At 41.2% G+C, this 23,571-nt stretch overlaps 1 protein-coding gene across 10 annotated transcripts in view; it reads left to right on the top strand.

Annotated features, from left to right (window-relative positions):
- Nucleotides 1–20,670, top strand: part of EIF4ENIF1 (eukaryotic translation initiation factor 4E nuclear import factor 1) — a 47,860-nt gene extending 27,190 nt beyond the window's left edge. For 5 of the 10 annotated variants that reach the window (XM_077874401.1, XM_077874402.1, XM_077874404.1 and 2 more), the window contains exons 7-20: nt 158–333; nt 5,311–5,337; nt 5,424–5,559; nt 5,773–5,952; nt 6,736–6,968; nt 9,692–9,763; nt 10,415–10,598; nt 11,499–11,578; nt 11,896–12,038; nt 15,389–15,473; nt 16,774–16,906; nt 18,598–18,942; nt 19,194–19,358; nt 19,934–20,670. In XM_077874401.1, the coding sequence (XP_077730527.1) occupies nt 158–333; nt 5,311–5,337; nt 5,424–5,559; nt 5,773–5,952; nt 6,736–6,968; nt 9,692–9,763; nt 10,415–10,598; nt 11,499–11,578; nt 11,896–12,038; nt 15,389–15,473; nt 16,774–16,906; nt 18,598–18,942; nt 19,194–19,358; nt 19,934–20,175 (2,201 nt within the window). In that variant the 3' untranslated portion in view covers nt 20,176–20,670. The remainder of the gene's footprint in view (nt 1–157; nt 334–5,310; nt 5,338–5,423; nt 5,560–5,772; nt 5,953–6,735; nt 6,969–9,691; nt 9,764–10,414; nt 10,599–11,498; nt 11,579–11,895; nt 12,039–15,388; nt 15,474–16,773; nt 16,907–18,597; nt 18,943–19,193; nt 19,359–19,933) is intronic. The other 5 variants (XM_077874396.1, XM_077874398.1, XM_077874397.1 and 2 more) reach the window with 5 other exon arrangements.
- The last annotated feature ends 2,901 nt before the right edge of the window (nt 20,671–23,571 follow it).

The raw sequence follows: 23,571 nt of genomic DNA, 5'->3' as shown, positions 1-23,571 counted from the left end.
GGAAAGGAATCGTGCTGTTGCATGCTGTATTGGCACACGAGGTCTGCTTTTAAAGTTGTCTGTGGCTCTTTTGCACATGTGATGATGGCTGAGGCCACACAATAAGTCTAGAGCGGTTCACTTGATCAGACTATTTTTGTCCTGGTTTTGCTTTCAGGCATAGTCGAGTGCAATGGAGGAGTGGCCGAAGAGGATGAGGTGGAGGTCATCCTCGCACAGGAGCCTGCTGCTGATCAGGAAGTGCCAAGGGACGCCGTCTTGCCTGAGCAGTCCCCAGGAGAATTTGACTTTAATGAGTTCTTTAACCTTGATAAAGTGCCAGGCTTGGCTTCGGTGAGTGTAGCAGCACACTTAACAAACGAGGTGGAGCAACTATGGTTAAATTTGACCTGAGTATTAAGTATCTTTTTAAAGTATTGTTTTGCTAGATGTTTGGGGAATTTTGGCTTTTATTCCTAAGTATCATTTGAGTTTTCGTGGCTTTGAGAGGCCTAGTGGAAATGACCAAGTGAGAATTCTGTACCAGTTACCTCTTGTTCTAGGCTGGTAGCGTTGGACTGAGAATTCTTCAGATGTGAAGAACATCATCTGCTTTTATTTTTAAGTAGTTAAGTATTTGTTTCTGTGGAGATGGATTTTTATAACTGGTGATTAGCATCATGCTGATCTGCATTCCTTGGGTAAGGTTGACCAGTTAAGTGGTAACTTTGTGGTGTGATGGTTCTGAAAACCTTTAGTGAAAAATACTTTGGAATACTATCAGTGATGCTGTTAAACCGTTGAGGTCCAGTCTTTTCTCCACTTTCAAAGTAGAAACCGTAAGACATTCCAAATCTTCACTTGCTACCTGCCCTTGCGCCGCCTATATTCTCTTTGGTCCTTAGGGATTACTGTGGCCTCAACAGGTTGTAGAAAAGCTAGAACTCTGACCTGTGCATACAGAAATGAGATTGTTCTGTGGTTGTTGAAAGAATGCATAGAATCGTGATGAAACAATTTTTGGAGACATTTGGGGCACCTGCATGGCTCAGTCAGTTAAGCATCAGACTCTTGATTTTAGCTCAGGTCATGATCTCAGGATTGTGAGATTGAGCTCCACAAGGGGCTCCACACTGGGCATGGAACCTGCTTAAGATACCCTCTCTGCCCCTCCCCATCTCTCTCTCTCCCTTTAAAAAACAAAAAACCCACATTTGCCCAAAAAGCATCTCTGTTCTAGAGGTCCCAATTACAATACCAATTACAGCAAATACATTTGACAGTCCTTTAAAATTGGTGGTTTGTGGAATTTAAATGACTCTTCGTCTTAACTGTAGCAGCTCCTTGTTTGATTATTGCATGAGCAGAGAGAACGGGGCATGACACAACAAAATAATACTGGCTCGTCTCCTTTGTCATTTGTGGCCCCAGTCCCCAAAAGATGGCCACCTAGCATAGAAGAGCAGACACAACATAGCACTGCTAGGAATAGGGTTATAGGTGAGTTCTAGGGTAGCATTTGAAATACTCTGTGATGAGAGACACAAGTTATATTTCCAGTCCATGAGAACCTATACTTTAGTATAAAATACAAAAGTCATGGCAGTGCCAAATTGCTATAAAAGTTCTAAGCATTTACTTTGACTCTCTGAACTTGTCTCCATATTGTCCAAGAGTACATTTGTCTAGAGCATCCTTCAGGAGCTTGTGCGATGTGGCTCTAAATCAACTGACAGCTGTGTGGTTGGTTCTGTTCCTTAAGTTCTAGCAGCAATGTTAGCTGTAAGGCTCCTAGCCAGATATCTCACTGACGGTCAGCTGGTCAGTAATAGTCCTTTGGCTCACCGTGAGCAGAAGGGTTGCATTTAGACAGAAGCTTAGTTTCCTTGGTGGAAAATTCTTTGCTTTTGAGGAGACATTAGTCACTTATTTTTCCCCTTCACTCTCTCAGGTGAAGTTTTCCCAGGAAAAGGTCAGAATTTATAAGCCTCTTCTTAGCTCCAAATGTGAGCACCTCTGAGACTTAACCCATGTGCCTACATAGAGGAAGAATTCAAAGCCAAACTTTTAATAATAGGTAACATGCATAGAGTGCTGATTGCTTTAGGCTTTACATATAATAATGTCATCTAATCCTCACAAACCCTTGTAAATTAGGTTACTGTTTCCATTTTGCAGATGCGGAAACAGGCACAGAAGCTTAAATAACTTGCCAAAGTCACACAACCTAGTCAGTTGTAGATACTGAATTTTGATTCATGCAGTTTCAGTTAAGGATCTTTGTTTTTAATTCCTCATAACTATACTGCCGCTAAAGCATTAAAGGAGGTATAGGAGCTTCACAGTATCTTATCTTCTGGCCCTCACCCTCAACCAAAATTTGGCTAAAGCTTGAGCAATAGTTGATACTAGGTTAGGAGGTCTCCATGTTTCTCATGAAGGTCCTGCTCATTAAGGTATATATTCTATGATTGATTCACTTAAAAGCTAAACTGGGATCAGTTAAAAACAAATGCCCGGGATCCCTGGGTGGCGCAGCGGTTTGGCGCCTGCCTTTGGCCCAGGGCGCGATCCTGGAGACCCGGGATCAAATCCCACGTCGGGCTCCCGGTGCGTGGAGCCTGCTTCTCCCTCTGCCTGTGTCTCTGCCTCTCTCTCTCTCTCTCTCTCTCTGTGACTATCATAAATAAATAAAAATTAAAAAAACAAAAAAAACAAAAAAACAAATGCCCTTGAATGTGCTGTTAACTCTAATACTATGCTCAGTAAATGACCAATTAAGAAAAGTAATAACTAGATAGGATTTGAGTATCACTTGACAAATATTATATAAAGTGTTTGAAATAGTACATGGTACTCAGTAAGCTCTGCCAGTGTTAGGTATTAATAGATAAAAACAGATTATATTTTAGGTTATGTTTATTGGCATAACTACACATTAGAAGTTGAAAGTCATAAAAATCTCAAACTGAACATTTGGATTACATGTGCAAGTAATTTTGGTTAAATAATTAAAAATAAGTTTATTTTAGATAGGATACGAGTCTTATTACAGTGCCTGACATATAACAGGTGCTTATTATGTTGAACGAAGAAAAAGGAAATGAAAGTGGAAATCGTAAACTGTTTAGAGTGATGAACAAAGACCATGGCGTAGAAAAACCCTGGCGGTGTAACCAAAAGTATGCTCAGAAGAAAATGTATAGCCTTAAGTACATTTGTTACAAATCCCCAAAATCAAACTAGAGTGAAACAAATACAAAACTGTAGACATTTCCATAAAAGTGGAAGGTACACACACAAAAAAAGTGGAAGGTACTAGAAGAAGAACACTGATCAGTAAAACCTAGTAATTGAGAGAAAATATAGTATCTGTTTGACAGAATATGAATCATAAAATATGGCTTGTCTGAGTGACCTTGTTTGAAGGAGCAGGCTAACAGTCATAAGTTACCTTAAGATGTTATTTAAAAATGTAGAAAGAACGGTTTAAACATACCAGATTACAGTTCATAAGGCTCCTCTTCTTGACTAGCTGATGGCTGCTGACAACACATTTGCAGAGCATGTCTTGACCAAGGAAATCAGAGCAGCAGGTCCTCCTCTCCATTTTCTGTACCAAGCCAAGGTACAGGAAATCTAACTGCTGGTAGATCATCCCTGCTTGCTGTGTGGCAAAAATGACTGACTAGATAAATCCTTTTTAGGATTTCTTTGGGGCTTAAAACACTTTAGCCTCTTGAAATTGGCATTTGTGTGTAAGAGTAACTTTGTTTTTACTGTTTATGTTGTAGCTTATAATAGAACAGCTCTAACAGGAACAAAGTTGGTCACTGATCAAAATATGGAAATGACTTTCTCAACACTTACTCTCATATCTTTAGAAAATGTCCAGATACTTTATATTCACGCTCTTTTTGTGTATCTTCTAACTTTTTTCACATACACTATGATCAGAGGAAATAAAAGGATTAAAATGCAAAGAGATATTGTTGCTATTTGTAAAATTCCAAATTCTTTTCAACGCTAAAACCTTCTTCATGGCTATAGCTTTTAGTTTTAAAATAATTCCTATTTATCCCTAAGGTTGTTATGTTTTAGGTACAATTCTCAATTTTTCACAGTAAAACACTTGCTAGTAATGCTTCTTATATTTTAATTATGATAAAAGTAGTACACTGGAAGGTCAGCATTATTTAAGGTGTGTGAGTCTACAAGTGAACAATTGAAACTGAATAATACCTCAGGAAACAGAAGTACCACAAGTAATGAATTAGTGTCATGGATTAAAATCTCTTAGTCTTGTGTTCAAGAAAAGTATTTCATGGCTTACTTTGGGTACATTATGAAAAAATTCGTATGAGAATAAAATAATTTAACCCGTTGCTGAATTTTGACTGGAAATTGTGGGTTCCAGTCTTTAGATAAAACAGTTGCAAAAATAAAATAAAATAAAACAGTTGCTAACTTTGCCACCTATGTACGAGTTTGGAGGAAAACTTATTTTCTGCTTATCATTAGTATAAAAATGAAAGTTTATGCCTGTTAGGATATGCCTCATTTTTTTGTACTAACATTTGTTTTATTTTGTCTTTTCTAAATATTGATAAGAATACTGCATAAGATCAATTTAGATATGTAACTGGATTTGTGATAGAGTAGAATTGAAATATACCTTTTAATGTATCGATCTAGTTTTTAAGGGTCGATCATGGAAATAACTATTATGAAATAGTGTTGAAATTATTTCTGATCATAGCACATCAATTAATTATCCTTACCAAACTGAAAACTATTGAGGTTGGATTTAAAAGAAAACAAATACCTGGAAGCTCCCTGTTAAGTTCAAACAAATATTAGAGATCAGTTAAAGTTCATCTTTCACATTCTGACACTTTCAGAACTTTGACTGGAATTACGATCTCTGTGTGCTTCACTTTTTAGTTTCTGAAATTCTCACCATTGAATTTTATCATGTTCATCACAACCTTGAGAAAGTTGAAGTTTGAAGCAAGGGCTTTCTTTCATCATCTCTCCATACTTGATATTTAGTTGAAGGCCACTGATCAGCTTGGCAGTGGAATGCTTTACTGTGGTGCTGATTTTGATTTTGAAACTATATCCTCTGAGAACATTAAGTAGTTCATGGACTTTCTAATGAGGCAAAGGATAAAAAGCCGAACATACTCTGTGACACAGAGGTTTTTCATTATATGCTTAGAAAGTATATGGTCAGTAATGCCCACCTTTGGGTTACTCAGAAATGACCCTGGAGGGGAAGAAAAATTAAAGATGTTGAAAATCATAAATTCTGCGGGTGTTTACCTTCAGGTCAGCAGCACCAAAGGAAGTTTCAAAGTAAGTGACCTTTTTTTTAAATTTGAATCTTGTTGTCCTTTTCACCTAGAAACCATCATCTTAGCTCCTTTTGTCTTTCCCTTTAGATGATAGAAGATGTTTTGGGAGAAGGATCAGTCTCTGCAAGTCGGTTCAGTAGATGGTTCTCTAATCCCAGCCGATCAGGAAGCCGATCCAGCAGTCTTGGGTCAACACCACATGAAGAACTGGAGAGACTAGCAGGTAAAATTGCTACAAATTCTTACTTTGAATGTGGATTTAAGCTTTCTCTGACCTGGTTCATCTTATCTTCATTAGTTAGGGTCCATTAAGATTTAAAAGGTCTCTGGATATCAAAAAGAAAACCCTTTAATTTGTGCCCATTTAATATTGTTGATATATTTCAGTGCTTTATTGGGACCAATCAATTACAAATATATTTACTTGTAATATTAGGTCTGGAACAAGCAATCCTCTCTCCTGGACAGAACTCGGGGAATTATTTTGCTCCTATCCCACTGGAAGACCACACTGAAAATAAAGTGGATATTTTAGAAATGCTGCAGAAGGCCAAAGTGGATTTAAAACCTCTTCTTTCCAGTCTTTCTGCAAATAAAGAAAAGCTTAAGGAAAGCTGTAAGTGTTTATTAGAGTCTGCTTTAGGCATTTGAAGTGTGCATCTCAGTCTTAAGGCAGTTCGTTCTAACATACTGCTGTTTTAAAAGTTAAATCAATGGGTTTTATTTAATGTTTCATAGTTTTTATCAAACAGTACCACCTCCTTGAAATCTCTAGTCAAAAAAAAAAAAAAAAAAAGAAATCTCTAGTCAGTGAGTCATGGGCTTCTCCTTCAAGTCTTCCTCCTTACCTAGAGTCTGGTTGTTACACTCCAGTCAATGCTGTAGTCCTCCTGGGCATAACTTGTCAGCTTCTCACACCTTTGCCCCAGTCTGCCATGTTCTTGCTTAGGTCATGTGCCCTCAGCATAAACCTTAGTGACATAATGACCATAGTGAAGGTAGCAGTCTTGCTAACATAGAGCTACCTGGGAGTCTTGTCCCTGGTAACAGGTCTACAGAAGACTCATTATGAGAGGTCCTCCTGCAGGATGCACATTAGGATTTTACCAAGTCTTAAAGCACAACACCCAATGGTGTGGTCCCCCAGCTTCTAGCATTTAAACATTCTAGGTTTATTTTATGCCCTCTCTTACTAAGTACATAATTGTGGCTTTATTTCCACTGAGCAGCCATGGTTTTAAGAGTCTTGAGTTTGCCTATTTTTGACATCAGCCTTTTCTGACAGCCTCCCTTCAGCTGTGAAATAAATTATTTTCACTTTAACCATCATGGTAGCCAAAGAGAATTCCTACCACATATTCACTTGCTTGGCTTCATGTGGATTTTCTCAATCTTTCAGCGCATTCAGGAGTTGTGCTGTCAGTGGAAGAGGTAGAAGCAGGGCTCAAGGGCTTGAAGGTGGACCAGCAAGTGAAGAATTCGACTCCCTTCATGGCAGAACACTTAGAGGAGACCTTGAGTGCTGTAACCAGCAATCGACAGCTTAAGAAAGATGGAGATATGACTGCATTCAACAAACTAGTGAGCACCATGAAGGCAAGTGGAACTTTGCCTTCTCAGCCCAAAGTCAGCGTAAGTATTTGGCACAAACCCCAGCCTTTTTTCCTTTTCCCTTTTTCTATTCCATTTCCCACTATAATAAATGGACTTAAAAAATGGTATCCTGAGTAAGTTGGAAGTTCTTTAATAGTCATTTGGTCCTTAATGCTTTTGTGTGTTCTTTAATTATTGTGCTATTTGTTACTAGAAAAAGCAAGCTGTGGTTAATCCATATGTTTTATGGGTGACGGTATAAAGATTGAAAGATTTGGATATAACTTTAAGTCGCTGCTTAAAAAGGTATATAAACATCTTTTTGAGTGCAATTCAGAGAAAGTTTTCTGTTTATTCAGCTACTTAAGCCAAAATAACTCACCATATTTTTAGATTGAAGTCTTTTCACATTTTTAAATCACTGTTACATACCTGGAATTACCTGCTTTCTTGATTAGGCAGTTGGCAGTTCTATGTATCATTTGTAAAATACCTATGATGAGTATTTTTCAGGATAGCTGCATTCTGTCAATTTATTAAATAAAAAGGCTGTGACTCGTAAAAACATTTTGGGGTACGAAATTGGGTTATGCGGTGACCACATGTCAATAAACACAGGTGTGTATCAAATACTGGTCTTTATCATAACACGTTAGCGGTGACTCTCAGCCATGGCCTTTGTGTCAGTATTGCTGTCCCTTGATGATACAAGGTGAGAGAGGAAGCTGGGCAAACCTGAAAAAAACATTTAAAAAATAGATTTATTCTTGTTGCTAAGTTACAGCAAATTTATTAAACGGAGTTTTGCCTCTTGTTTTCTCCTAACATCTCTTCTGGGAACTACAAGTTGGTCATGATTCATTGTGCCTTGTACCAAAGGAAGGCAACTGGTATTTTATATTTGACCAGCAGTTGGTGATAGATGCCAACAGAGGTACCATTGTTCCTGGCCTGAATGCCAGGACTGACATCTACCTCTGAAAGGAGGCATCTCAAGTAGACTAATTTCTTTGTATCTGACCACACCATGCCAATTATAGGGGAATGTTTCCCTTAAACCACTGTCATAATGAATTACTTGAGATATTTCCATACAATGAATTATTAGATATAGATATTTTCAAATGAGGACCAGATTAAAAGATCACAAGCTATCCTTTTTTCTTGCTCATGTGTGTTTTGGTGATTGGGTGCTTGTAAGTAGCTTGGGTCAAATCTTGTAAGTAGCTTCTTTTAGTGTGAAGGAGTAGAGAAGTGGGAGCAAGGGAACTCAATAATTTACCTGATGTTTTGAATATTTTGTTTCAGATACAATGCTGGGGTTTGAAATCCTGGGCTGTGAGGGTAACTGATGTTGAGGTTTTAGTGCTCTGAAATATATGTGGCTAAGGCAGTGAGCCTCAAACACCTGTTTGGGATGATGATATAATTTAAGTTGCTACACAAAAAGTAACACAAACCTAGAAAAGAAAGCACCAAGGAAAATAATGTAATAAACACACCAAGTATTATCCCAAAATATTGCTTGACTTGCATGTTATTGTTAAGTCATGGTCTGTTCTAAAATCAAGTCTGCAATCACTATGGCTGTGTGTGTGTTGTATACTATTTCTGATCTGCCTCCATCTGTTTAGGTTCAATCATACTGTTTCATCACCAAAATAGGACATGTTGGTTCAATCTAAACTCCATTTCAAATTGAATTGTAGAGACTCTGCCGTCCAAATGTAGTAAGCCATGTAGTATAAAGCTGCCCATTTTTGTTAGGTGGAATTAAATGACTCTTGAGGACATCGCTTATTAAAATCAGGGGATATGTAGGTGGCTTAGGTGGTTGAGCATCCGACTCTTGATCTCCACTCAGATCTTGGTCTCAGGGTCTTGATTTCAAGCCATGCATTGGGCTCCACACTAGGCATGAAGCCTACTTACCAAAAAAAAAGAAAGAAAGAAAAAGAAAAAGCAGTCCTAATTCTAAAACCGCAATAAAACTCTGGGCTATCTTTGGGCTCTTTGTCACACCTGAGGACATTGCTGTGGACCTCTGCATCTTCACCTAGTGGAAGGCGAACTGTACCAGAGAAAGCACTTCAGGCAAAGCTAAATGGGCACAAGGATGTCCTAAAGTGAAGGAGGTAATTTCAGTTGGAACTGCTACTGCATTAAAAGAATAAAGAGCGGGAGGATCTGAATTTTGCCCTGTGAGACCCATTTTGGAACAGCTTGTTTAAAAATAATAACGTTTAAATTTCCTGAAATATGAAACTCTGAAATATAACAATTCTGGCCAAACTTTTGTGTTATTTACTAGTTTTAAACTGCCATCTGTGGTTGATAAATCTTATTTCAAAGATAATGCATAGCAAAGGTTGCCTTGAAAATTAAAATCTATAAATTAGTTTCCTACTTGTGGCTTCTTAGGAGTGCTCCTCTATTTCACCATTTTCTTTCTCCCTTCTTTTGGTCACAGTGTTAGAAACAGTGAAATGCACTAGGGTTACCACAGGGAGGAAAAGACCATCTGAGAGTCTCTGAGTGAACTTTGCATGTGCATGTGAAGATTCTTTGCATTTCCAGATCTTTGGACCTGTGTGATGAGCAAGTGGAACAAGTGGATCTAAGTTAGTTTTCTGTGCCTTGGATATCATTCTGCTTAAGTGCCAACTCCCTGGGGAGTTTTTAATGCTTTCTTGTAGTCCCCGGTGAACCTGTAAGTTAAGTGTGTAAGAAGGTTAAAACCAGTTTTCCTTTGACTTTTTTAGCGAAACCTTGAAAGCCATTTGATGTCCCCTGCTGAGATTCCAGGCCAGCCTGTCCCTAAGAACATCCTGCAGGTACTTCACCATCTTACACCAAGGCCTTGGAGTCCTGAACACTAGTCCTTTGTTTTTTTGTTTTTTAAGATTTTATTTATTTATTCATGAGAGACACAGAGAGAGGCAGAGACAGGCAGAGGGAGAAGCAGGCCCCATGCAGGGAGCCTGACGCAGGACTCAATCCCGGGTCTCCAGGATCACGCTCTGGACTGAAGGTGGTGCTAAACTGCTGAGCCACCGGGGCTGCCCCAACACTAGTCCTTTGAACTGGTTTTGTGTAGTGGTCCAGCTTTGGGCCTTAGAGAATGATCCGTGCGGCCTGGCAATCGAAGATAGTGTTGCTGCCAGACCTAGTTCTGTGTTGCTGTTAAACTCATCATGGGGTGGGGAGGTGGCTGAAGATAACAAAGTAAGCCCTTGATTTCCAGTTTACAGGCTTCAGTTTCTATAGAAATCTAAAATATCTAACCTATATTTGTAGCACTAACTTAAACCAAATGTTGCTACCTGAACGATGAGAGAAGTGTGTTGCATGTACATGTGCCAAGTCCTTCAGTGGAGCATGAGGGAGATTCATCGTTGGCTTCCAAAAGTTAATCCATAATTCACAGCCTCTGACTAGGAAAAAGAACTTGGTTTGTTCACAGGGATGACTTTTTCTGCCCTTAGGAACTTCTGGGTCCACCAGTTCAGAGACCTGCTTCTTCCAATCTTCTGAGTGGCCTTATGGGGAGTTTGGAACCTACAACACCTTTACTGGGCCAAAGAGCACCCTCTCCTCCCTTGTCACAGGTGTTTCAAACACGAGCAGCTTCAGCAGACTACCTTCGTCCTAGAATACCATCACCAGTTGGTAAATGTTGTGCTTAGATGTCTGTCCGTTCTCCCCCAACCCCCTACAAAGGTCATACTTGTCCCCTAGAATTGGTGAAGTCTTTTTCATGGGCATCCGTGAAGAGTTTAAAAAGAAATGTGTGAATTTTTGTGCTTTTTTGGGGGGGCGGGAGGTGAGGTACAAGATTGGAAGATAGTTTATCTGGCTGCCCTTCTAGATAAATATAGGGGGGTTTTTTTTTGTAAGATTGATCAAAATTGTACACATTGGATGTAGCTCTTTAGTCTTGTTCCTTATTTTGGGAATTCAATTCAAACATAATTTGGCTTCCAAGGTTTTTCCTTGATAGAGGAGAAGTCAGGGTAGTGGCTCTCTACCAACCTAATGAAGTTGGTACACAACCAATTGTGAGGTTTCATGGCTAATACAGAATGTGAATAGAAGAAGCACTTCCAGAAGTGTTGGACTTAGCATAAGTGTTGTGCAGAATCTCAGTGTTCCTGTCACCCTGGACCACTTTAGGCTGCTCGCCACTCTGGCTCATGCCAATCTTGAGAATAAGTTTTTATAGTAGTCCTTCCTGGACTCTCCTTTGGTTATCAGCTGGCTCGGCGACAGTGAACCAAATCACTGACTAGAAAAGCACTTTTCTCTCAGAGGTCTCAGTTTTGAAAGGGACAAAGCTGACAGCTTAATGGGGTAGATGGATACACCAGCAATTTGGGTCATTAATGCTCTAATTAAGGTCCACATAGGACTGTGTAGGGGCACAGAAGAAGAGGGACATTGTCAGCCTGGAGTCAGTACTTGCTTGAAAGAGATGGTGTTCAGTAAGCAGCAGCATGTACTAGAGATAATACCTCTCTAATGGATGTGTGCTGTCTTGATACTCACTGATACTGCCGACTTTCCCATCAGGTTTCACACCAGGACCACAGCAGCTACTTGGAGATCCATTCCAAGGCATGCGCAAGCCCATGAGCCCGGTCACGGCCCAGGTCTGTCTGAACTTTTTCTCTAAGTTTTTTGCTTGCTTTTCATCCTTATTATTGACTGTGGGATGGAAAATTGTTGCAATGCTTGGAAGTGGTTTTGAACTACAATTTGAGCTCAGTAAATGCTAGAAAATTGGTGAACAATTAAAGTCCTACTTTATTAAAATCCTTTTCAGTGGATGGCAGCACGAGTTCGCAGTGCCTCATTTCTCTCAGCTGCTGCTTAAATATACCTTTCTAAGAGTGAAGAGAGACCTCTGTAGAAAGTGTATTGACTATCCTCATTTTTTTTCTGATCTTCCTGTGCCCCCTCTATTCAGCAGATGAGCCAGCTAGAATTGCAACAGGCAGCTTTGGAGGGGCTGGCCCTGCCACACGACCTTGCAATGCAGGCAGCAAACTTTTACCAACCTGGTTTTGGCAAGCCACAAGTGGACAGAACCAGAGATGGATTCAGAAACAGGTAAGTTACTAACTAATCCTACCCTTGTGGGGATCTGCAAATTAGTTTCTACAGATAAACAAGTTAGTTATCCACAGTAAAACTACACCGATATATTTGCACAGTGTATGGTGAGAATTCCATCTCTAAGTGTGCAGTCGAGGAAGCAGTATGATTAAATTCTGCAGGGGCATAGGCTTTTCATTCTACATAATTTTATTTATATTCTTGATTTAAAGGATTCATTTTTACAAATGTAGCTAGCTAGCATAGCTCCTTATTTGTTGTTACAAGATGATGAAAAGTAAAACTCCACCTAGCTTCCTCCCCTACAGATTCCTTGTTTAGTTACCAAACTGTCCTTTGATGCAGATTTGCTATTTGTTGATCAAAGCTATTAACAAGTGAACACTAACTTCACTCTCCTCCTCTTCCTTCCTATAGATGCAGCAAGTAGTAAAATGAATCCTAAATTAGAGGAAAGGGGTGACACTACTGTTCTTTTTGTAAAATAAAACAGAAAACTGTGCTAAACAAATGTATAGCTTATTACAAGACAAACTCCTTTGTTAGCTACCCAGAAGCTCCCTATGTGCCCTGTCCCAGTAATACCTCTTCCCTCCCTCAGATGCATCCAACCTTTAAAAGTAAATATCAAAAAAATAAAAATATTAAAATATCAAAAAAAAAAAAAAAAGTAAACATCCAGGTGCTTGGCTGGCTCGGTCAAAACGTGTGAACTCTTGGGCACCTGGTGGCTTAGTGGTTGAGCATCTGCCTTTAGCTCAGGTCATGATCCTGAGGTCCTGGGATGGAGTCCTGCGTCAGGCTCCCTGCCTGGAGCCTGCTTCTCCCTCTGCCTGTGTCTCTGCCTCTCTCTGTGTGTCTCTCATGAATAAATGAATAAAATCTTAAAAACAAACAAAAAAAAAGCATGTGAACTCTTGATCATGGGGTTGTAAGTTCAGGCCCTGTGTTGGGTATACGGATTACTAAAAAAAAAAAAAAAATTTAAGTAAATACCACCTTCATTTTTTCAGTTTTATCGCCAAAATGTTTATCCCTGAACATTAAGTCCTTCCCATTCTGTATACCTGGTAATTAAGAAGTACTTAGTTTTGATAGGACTCTTAAAACTGTCATATCAGTGTCTCATTGTCTTGCTCCAGCTGGTTTTATGTGCTGACACTTTCAGAAAACATTGAAACCAGTAAGTACCCTGTATCGTTGCATAAATATATTCTATATATAGTAGTTCTCAGCCTAAACAGAGAGCTCAGGTCTGGTCTGCTGAGTCCCTCACTGGATTTCTCTCTGTAGCATAATATAGTTTAAGAATTGACTTGATTTATTGACTTTTTTTTAAAGATATTATTTATTTATTCATGAGAGATAACGAGGGGGGGAGGCAGGCAGACACACAGGCAGAGGGAGAAACAGGCGCTATGTAGGGAGCCCAATGCGGCACTCGATCCCAGGACTCCGGGATCATGTCCTGAGGCAAATGCAGAGACTCAACGGCTGAGCCACCCAGGTGGTTCCCAATGGAGCCATGCCTTAGCCACCCAATCAATTAATTGATTTTCAAAGCACTTTTGATATCCAGAATTTTATTTGCTTTTGGCATTAATCCTGTGAGGTACATGGTATAAATAACAGCATTTTATCGATATAGAAACTTAGATTTTTTTTTTTAAATGCGAACTCCTCAAAACGAATAAGTAGACCTAAGTCGGTGTCAGCAGAACTTTCATGCTGTTTCATGAATGTCTCATTCATCAAATGTCAGCCTCTTGGGCCCTCCCTAAACACCCATGCACACTTGTATCCCCCTGAACCAGACCTACCTTTCTCCTTGTCTTTTTTTTTTTTTTTTTAATTAACACCTTCTGGGTTACTATTTATTTTTGTCTTTCTGCCCATAGTAACCCCTCTATCCTGCAACCAAAAAAATGAGGCCAGAGATTTTTTTTGTGTTTTGTTTATTGCTGTATGCCTTGCACTTTCGCCTAGTATCTAGCACATAGTAGGTGCTCAAGTATGTTCATCCGAAGGAATAAATACTAGGTTGTGCAGAACCACCAGACTTGAGGATTTCCTCCAGATCTCTCAGTACTGCTGACCTGTTTCTCCCTCACTTTTCTCCTTAGATTCTCAGTGTGGCAGCAGTGGGGCTTACCTGGACAGGCTGGAAAGAAGCCATGGGTTTAGGATTTTCATCTGTTTATGATTTAGGAACTCCCAGAATCACTGACTAAGGCTTTGGCCCTCGTGGTACAAGGTCCGACAGCTAAAATGCAGCAAAACTCTCATTAGCCAGTGAGCTCCTATAATTCTTCTCTCAGCCTTTTTACATCTTCATCAATTGTTTCCTGTTTTCTCCAAGTGAAGGGAGAATGAGTAAAATGGGGAAAAAAGGAAAGTCTGTTCTTTTAAGCTTAACTTGGGAGGCCTGGTATCAACCTTGTGTGTGGACCAGGAGTGATGGGCAATGCTGCATATGACTGGGTCTTGGAATAGCTGAAACTCTTGACTCTTGGTCCTCTAATTTGAAACAGTGTCTTACATAGCATCAGTTCAGTGCCAGGCCCTGTGCTCGTCAGTATTGCTGCCTACTCTCTGGAGCGCAGCCTTGCCCACAGAATGAAGGCTCTTAGCCTGCCCCACCGGCACAATCTACAAATAAACCATATACCAGCCCTGGATAACCCTACGTTCCCAAGGCCTTGTACCTGATCCTTCTACCGGAGTCCTCATTCTCCACCTTGAGCTTTCTCATTGGTCACACTCAATTTAATGCAGCTCCTTCCCAGAGAAGCTTTCCCAGAGTCCCTTCGGGAGGAGTATCGTGTCACTCCTATACCTCATTTTCCCATTCCACCTTCTTGTTAATCTTATGTGTACATGCCTTAGTTTGCCCTGGCTTAGTGTCTCTCCACTAGACAAGAGTTCCTGCAAGGCCCAGAACCATGTTTAAGGTTTTGTCTTCCCTCAGAAATTACCATGTGGTTTTGCATATATTAGGCACTTAATAAATGCTTGGGAAATTGAAATGGATGAGGGAAATGGGATATTAAAGTCCCAGGCTGGGATGCCTGGGTGGCTCAGTGGTTGAGCCTCTGCCTTCAGCTCAAGGCCTGATCCCGGAGTGCCAGGATCGAGTCCCACATCGGGATCCCTGCATGGAGCCTGCTTCTCCCTCTGCCTGTGTCTCTGCCTGCCTCTCTCTCTCTCTCTCTATCTCTTATGAATAAAATAAATAAAATCTAAAAAATAAAGTCCTAGGCTGCTCTTGAGTATTCTAGTCTTTGGTTTTAGGATTTGGAGTTTGAGCAACTCAGAGCTCATACTGATACTTGGTTTGTTCACAGGCAACAGCGAGTGACCAAGTCACCAGCACCCGTGCACCGAGGGAATTCCTCTTCCCCTGCCCCTGCTGCCTCCATCACAAGCATGGTCAGTGACCTTTGCTTCTGTGAATGACTTCAGGCTTCTCCATTTGCTTGTGCCTGTGTCTTATCACTGTGTACCCCAAAATGTCCATAAGTGCCTTCCATAGGAATAACTGACCTAATAAAACCTGCTTATTTATTAGATCTTCCCCTTTCAGGATACATTCTAACTCTTAAGGATTCTTGTGAAGCCCCTACATTGGGGAAAGTATGTTTCACCAGATAGAGGAATATGGGTTACAACTTACAAGGTGATATAATGTGTTTAAACAAATGAACAATTGGAGTAGAGAGTGTAGAGGATGATAGGAGTGAAACATAGGATGTGAGCTAGATGGGGTGAACTGGTTGGATCATGCAGAATCCAGTGAAACATGGTACGGACTTCACAGATTCAGATCTGTGATATGAATTAAAGCTAGGACAAAAAAAAAAAGCTAGGACAAAGGAGTTTGCTTATTTGTGGTGATAAATCTAGTTTTACAACTGATGCATATTAGCTGTTTTTGTTTTGTTTTGAAGTTTTATCCCCCAGAAACCTGTATCATCTAGTCAAAGCTGATAGACCAGAGGAAAATCTGTTACTCTGCTTCAGGACCCCAAGTGGATCTTTGCACCAAGTACTTTGAAGACAGGATCTGAAGGGCTTCTTGTTCATAATTCATGCCCTGTCTCATGCCATCAGTTATTTAGGGTTAGTGAGAAAGTCACATGCACAATAAAATCATCAAAGTAAAAATGAGCAGTGAAGAGTTGGGAACAAATGACCCCAAATGGTGAATCCTAGGGGCTGAGGAGAATATTTAGATAATTGAATTTTCTGGTAGCCAAGGTAAGATGGGATACATTAAGAGTAAGAGAAATTTGGGTTCTGTAGTTGTTCTGAACTGTCCTTTCCCAGCAGGCAGACTCTTGCTCTAGGGTATACTTCTGGCCATGTTCCTCCCTGTTCTCAGACTAATCCCGGGCTGGGGAAATGACTGAAGCAGAGACTGCATAGGTAGGCCCCTATCACCACAGACATAGATGGGTAGGTTGAAGTTCTGTGCTTTAACTACCTTTGTGCTGGAGCTAAAGGTCTTGATGAAAATGCGATGTGAGCAAGGGATGACACACTTGGGGCACCATCTATTTGGCCCACCCTGTTTCTTTTCCTCCAGCAGCTAGGCCCCAGAACATTGGAGTTGGTCTCTGCCACATGTAGCCAATAAGGGGATTCTTCACCTTGTTAAGTAGTTTAACCAGTTAAGCCTGGCTTTAGGAAATGCATTTAGAGAACATGCTAATACTGTTTTTCTCTGCAGCTTTCTCCTTCCTTCACCCCTACCTCAGTGATTCGTAAGATGTATGAGAGCAAAGAAAAAAGCAAGGAGGAGCCGGCATCTGGAAAAGCAGCTCTTGGTGACAGTAAAGAAGACACTCAGAAGGCTAGTGAAGGTACTGCAGAGCCGTTGAGGGTGTGCTGCCTAAGAAAGTATGTGACAGCATGGGCTTAAGTGTTAACCAGCTGACCTGATTCTCTGCAAATCCCTATGCAAAGCTCCTCCCTTCCTGCTTTGGACCACAGTTCAGTGTCTGACCGTGAGAAGCATTACAGCAGCTCATAATTTCTTTTTTTTTTTTATTAAATTTTTATTTATTTATGATAGTCACAGAGAGAGAGAGAGGCAGAGACACAGGCAGAGGGAGAAGCAGGCTCCGTGCACCGGGAGCCCAATGTGAGACTCGATCCCGGGTCTCCAGGATCACGCCCTGGGCCAAAGGCAGGCGCCAAACCGCTGCGCCACCCAGGGATCCCCAGCAGCTCATAATTTCTTAGCCACTTGAAATTCTGACCAATCTAATAGTGGTATGAGTGCTAGTATGAGGAAGAGTGAGTTTTAGTTTATAGTTTAGAATCTATATTGGGGCTTCTTTTTGTTAAGATTATTCATGAGAGACAGAGGGGCGGAGACATAGGCAGAGGGAGAAGCAGGCTCCCTGTGGGGAACTTGATGTGGGACTCCATCCCAGGACCCCAGGATCACAACCTGAGCCGAAGGCAGATGCCAACCATGAGCCACCCAGATGTCCCTATTGGGGCTTCAAAGTTAAATTATTAGTACAATTATTTGGCAAATTAATGTGGTACAACCAGTTTTACTTCTGAAACATTCTCTCTAGTCTATGGAGACTGTCGAACAAAATCTGTACAATGGGTGAAGCATAAAGTGTGGAGAGCCTTTTGGAAGTATATAGAAAAGGGCGCCTGGGTGGCTCAGTCAGTTAAGTATCCAACTCCTGATTTCAGCTTAGGTCATGCTCAGCTCAAGAAGCCTGCTTGAGATTCTCCTTCTCCCTGTGCCCCCCGCCCTCCCGCTTGTATGGTGGCATTGGATGCACTCTGTCTCCCCTCTCTCACGAAATAAATTTTTTATTTTTTTATTTTTATTTTTTTTTAAGGAAGTATATAGAAAACCATGAACGAGGTTTTTAAGAATTGCAGTTGGGACTATCAAGGATGTGAAATAGGTTCTAGTAAGTTAGGTTTACACATGTCTGTAATACTGGTCTGAGAGCTTTTTGCTGTGAGAAAGCTGGAAAAAGGAAATCGTATTGGTCCCACTAAAAGGAGTTCACATTCCTTCACTAGACTGTTATTTCTGTTGTAATGGATTTGTATAATTTTATACTTTTATTTGATCTTTCCCTTAGGTTTAAAAAGCAGGTTAATCCCAGGCATTGACCAGGGACTACTAGCTCCCACACAGATCTGAACCACAACCATATGGGCAGGCAGAGCAAGGTGCCTAAATTAGACCACCAGGCCTTAAGCCAGGCTCACTTGCCCATAGCTATTCCTGGGTCGAGAAGATTTTAAGAAAAATAAACTTTGTTCCAGCAATGTATTTGGAGACTAGAAATCTTAGGGTCTAGTTCCAGCTCTGTCCCTAACTACCCCTGTGACCTTAACTAGGCCTGTTCATAACACATATGGTGGTTCCTATGATAAAATTCTCTAAATTTGCTGAGGGGATCAAATAAGGATTATAAACTTTTTAAGAAATGAGACTTGCTAGATCACTGGGAAGAACATGTTTGAGAGAAGTTTGCCAATACCAAAATATTCTCTGTCTGGGTCCTTACAGAGAATCTGCTGTCATCTAACTCTGTGCCCAGCGCTGATCGTGACTCTTCTCCTACTACAAATCCCAAACTTTCAACGTTGCAGCGGTCTTCGTGTTCTACCCCACTGTCTCAAACCAACCGTTACACCAAAGAACAAGATTATCGACCTAAAGCAACTGGGAGAAAAACCCCCACCTTGGCATCCCCAGTTCCAGGAACACCTTTTCTCCGACCTGTCCACCAAGTTCCCCTTGTCCCCCATGTCCCAATCGTTCGGCCTACTCACCAGCTTCACCCAGGGTTGGTCCAGAGGATGCTGGCCCAGGGAGTACATCCACAGCATCTTCCAAGTTTGCTCCAGGCTGGTGAGTTTCTCACCTAGCAGGACAGCAGTTGCCAGAACTGATGATGTACTATACTGTAAGAGGTTTTTTATTCCTCAAAAAAGTGTTGCTAGAATTTTCTAACTGATGGGCAGTGGGTCGAATCCAAACTGTCCCTTTAAAGGTGAAGAACCTAGTATAAGCATTGTCAATTAAACTTTGTAAATCAACAAAGGTTAAAAATTTCCAGATTACCTCTCACCAGTTTTTTTTTTTTTTTCCATGCCCAACAGGTGTGCTTCCTCCTGGAATCGACCTGACTCCTTTACAGGGAATATCTGGCCCAATCCTGAGTCAACCCTTTTACCCTTTACCTACGGCTAGTCACCCTCTCCTAAACCCTCGCCCTGGGACACCTCTGCATCTGGCAATGATGCAGCAGCAACTACAGCGCTCAGGTAGGTTCAGAAATGGGCCAGGGGAGCTGGGGGTGGCCTGAATAGGCTTAAAGCTTTTGGACCAATTTCTGGTGGAAACACAATTAATTCTTTAATTTATCCTGACAAAATTGGGTAAGGGGATAGCCAGAGAATTGGATGAAGTAAACCAACCTCTATGGGATTTGGAATTTCTCTCCCTATAAAGACAGTGGGAGAGCTGACTATGCTCTGGCATATTTTTGCCGTCTGCCTCTTAGAGAAGGCTGAGAATCCTGACAGGTTTAGCATAGAGACTGTCCAGAGTAGATGCCCTCTCACTATCTGTTAGTACTTCTGTGATGTGGCTGCTTGTCGTGGGAAGGAATGGTCATGTCATTTAGGGTGGCTTCTCAATACAGATGGTTTTTGAATAGCTTTGGTTTCCAAGGTACTGTATTCCGGCATTTTGTAAAGGAGTTAAACCCTAGAATAAACCCTCCAGTAAAGAATTTTGTTTGGAATTTTATGGATAAGATTTGAAATGAGGCAAGGCCTCATTTCACAGAACTACTTTCCCCCACATGCTCTGAATGATAACCTTCTTATCCCCATAGTTCTTCATCCTCCAGGCTCTGGTTCCCCGGCAGCAGCTGTCAGCGTTCAGACAACCCCTCAGAATGTGCCCACCAGGTCAGGCCTGCCCCACGTGCACTCCCAGCTGGAACATCGCCCCAGCCAGAGGAGCAGCTCCCCAGTAGGCCTCGCTAAATGGTTTGGCTCAGATGTGCTACAGCAACCCCTGCCCTCCATGCCTGCCAAAGTCATCAGTGTAGATGAATTGGAGTACCGTCAATGAACAGGGCAGGCAGGCTCACCTATGCCTGGACCTATGGTGGCACCCTGATTAGGACTCTGCTTCTTCATCTCGGGTTGGTTTACGGACTTTCACTTTGGAGGACTCTGCAAAACTATTTAGGGAAGCCCAGGCACCTGGTGTGGTCTGCACTGACAGAGGAATGGAGCCTACATGGTCTGAATCCAGGATGCAATGTTGCTATCAATCCTGGAAATAGTCTTTTTTTTGTAAGATATGTGAATGAAGTGTTGGTGTCTTCACCAAAAGGTGGCACCTAAGGGTTCTGAGGAAATAAATGTATAGACCCTATGTACAGACTTGTGTATAAACAACTTTTGTATATACATATAGGATAGCTTTTTTGAACTTATACAGCTGTACATAAAAGTAGCTGATACTAGTTAAGCCTGTGTCAACAATTTTTTTTTCCACTTGTACATTTGGGACTTTTTCTTTTGGTTGATTAAAGTTGCATATGCTAAGTGTGTGAATGAACTTAATGGCTTGTGTTTATTTCTTGCTGAATTCATTCCTTCTCATTTACAACCAGCTGACCTGTGAGGTTCAGTAGTGAAATGATCTGAAGCTTTAATTTTTCTTTGAAACTCAGAACTGAACTCTTGATCTCATTTAGAAGGAAGCAACACGGGCTGCCTTTTTTGAGCCTTATCGACCCAAATGGCTACTAAGCTGGACCTACCCTACAGGAAGCCTTGTGGTTAACACCAGATTATAATGTGTACTAGCATAGATTAAAACCACCTAGTAAAATAAATAAATAAATAAATAAAACCACCTAGTAAAAACAATTGATTGGGTAATCATGTGTATGGTAGTCTCTCCCAAACAAATCCACATTTACTGGGGTAAAAGTGAATAGTCTGTTGGCATCCTGTTCTCCAGCTCGAAGCTCCCTCTAAAGAAAAAACAGGACCTGAGAGTTCTCATTCAACCCATTAATGTCTTTCATATCAAACTGCCCTCAAGACTGGTATGTTAGTGGATTCCTTGTGTTTTGTATCTTTCCTCAGCTCAGTTATTTTCATTCCTCTTAAGTACATATGCACAGCATTAGAGAAGAGGCTTCTACCAGAATACTATATGTATGTATGATCTTTAGTCTCCTTTCCTGACTGGAGTTTTTTCAGTCCTACTCTAAGGTAATAAATTTTTCTCAAACTCAGTTTGCCCTAGTTCTCAACACTTGTCCACCAAAGCTACTCTGATTCATACTAGAGGATCAAAGAATGAGGTGGTTCTCACAGGTGAAGGCCAAGGTAGTTGGATTTTGACTACAAGGGTAAAAAAAACAGCCTGAGTTTTCAGTGTTAGGTGTGTTACTTATAAACCTGGAGCTGCCCACCCTGACTTAGTACTTCCAGGAACATAAGAAACTAGGTTGCCTTTCAGCAGAACCTGGCTTTGAGGATTGAGCAGGAGGTCTCTTACTGATACTTTATCAGTCCTCCCACTCCCCAGGCACTCAGTGGGATTCCTTAGCTTCAGAAATAAAGCCTATGTTTAGAATTCTTGCAAATGCTTTGTTTCCACAGGTAGAAGCTAAAAAGCAGTCTCAAGTAACAATGTGAGAACACACACCTGAATCCAGTTCCACCTCTCCTTTCACTTCCTCTTTGTGTTGAACCAAAAGTTGTGTTTGGTGGGAAGAATTGGGTTGGAGCTTCCCAGTAAGGGCTTCTTTTCAGGCTAAAAACTGACGGGACCAAAATGCACAATGTAGGCACCAAGCGATGGGCAAAGCTATTTGCCAGTGGTTGGGGAGACAGAGCCAGAAAGAAGGGAATGTTGCTAACACTAGCACAGCAGAAGGCAGATAGATTTTAAACCTATTTGGTGCAGGGGAGGGAGTGGAAGCAAAAGAGGAAGCTAATGCAATCTTCCAGGAGCTAAGAGCCTGATAAAAGGGTCAGGGAAGGAGAAAATGATATATTGGCTAAGAGGAGTACATGGAGCAACTTTGGGAAGTCTAACAGTCAAGAGAGGAGTTTGGAAGCAATCAGGTCTAGGAGAATGTGCAACACAGAGGTCAAGAGAATCGGGAATAAAAGATACAGCACAGGGAATATAGGAAATGGTACTGTATGGTGATAGCTACACTTGTGAGCATGTGTAGACTTGCTGAATCACTACTGTATACCTGAAGGTAATGTAACATTGTGCATCAACTATAATTTAAAAAAGCTAAGGATGTAGAAGGCCACCTCAAAGTACAACAGAGGAACACCACAAAGAACCTCATGGAAGACCTACTTTTAAGGAGGGAGGCCGGGTAGGAGGAGGGAAAAACTGCCTCTCAAAAGAAGCAGCTGAGCAGTCAGCTCACTTTGGAAGTCAGTGTACCGGTGAGAAGTGGGGGGAAAAATTGGCTAGTACACGCATCCCTTCTTTCAGGAGGCAGCAGAGCTCTGTAAAGATACTTGGTAGCTAAGATAGAAGGGTAGCCAGGTCCACTGGCCCTTCTTTGTAAATGAAGGAAATGAGCACAAAATCCAGGAATGAAGATAACTTATAGGAGTAAACTCTGATTCTTAATTCTCTTTACCAACAGTTGATTCAAGAATAGGCTTGTGACCCAATTTAGGCCATGACACAAGGACAATTTGGGCAGTTTCTGGCAAATACCTTCCCAAAAAGATAAGAAATAGTCCTATTATCTTCTGGATGCTGGGTGTAAAGCCTGGGACTGCAGCAGACATTCTGTGATTGTGAGAGGAGCCAGGTGTTCAGCAAAGCCAACGAACTGCAGTGGACAGAGTCAACTGAAGAAAAAATTTGGATCTTCAATGGGATTTCAGCTGCCATAAGCCCATCTGAGCTCCAGACAGCTTACATGAGAGACCAGGTTTCCTTCTACTTCAGCTGGTCATGTTAGTTTGCTGTTAAACAAAATTAAAAGTGTTGTAACTAATGACACAGGACAGGGAGTCTGTTAAGCTATGCTAAAAAAAGACCAGGAAAGGGGCACATGGTGGCTCAGCTGGTAGAGTAGGCAGCTCTCGACCTCAGGGTCATGAGCTCAAGCCCTACATTGGATATAGAGGTTGCTTAAGTAAACTTTTTTTTTTTTTAAGATTTTATTTATTCATAGAGACAGAGAGAGAGAGAGAGAGAGAGGCAGAGACACAGGCAGAGGGAGAAGCAGGCATCATACAAAGAGCCTGACGAGGGACTCGATCCAGGGCCTCCAGGATCACGCCCCGGGCTGCAGGCGGCGCTAAACCGCTGCACCACCGGGGCTGCCCGAGGTTGCTTAAGTAAACTTTAAAACAAATTCAGAAAAATTAAAAAATTAAAAAATTAAAAAAATTTTTAAAATAAATAAAACAAACTCAGGAAAGAAATGGTTCAAGGAACTATAGTCTTAAGAGTTCATAA

This window comes from Canis aureus, chromosome 27 (genome assembly GCF_053574225.1).
Source record: "Canis aureus isolate CA01 chromosome 27, VMU_Caureus_v.1.0, whole genome shotgun sequence".
NCBI lineage: Eukaryota > Metazoa > Chordata > Mammalia > Carnivora > Canidae > Canis > Canis aureus.
This window is presented reverse-complemented; position numbering and strand designations above follow the sequence as displayed.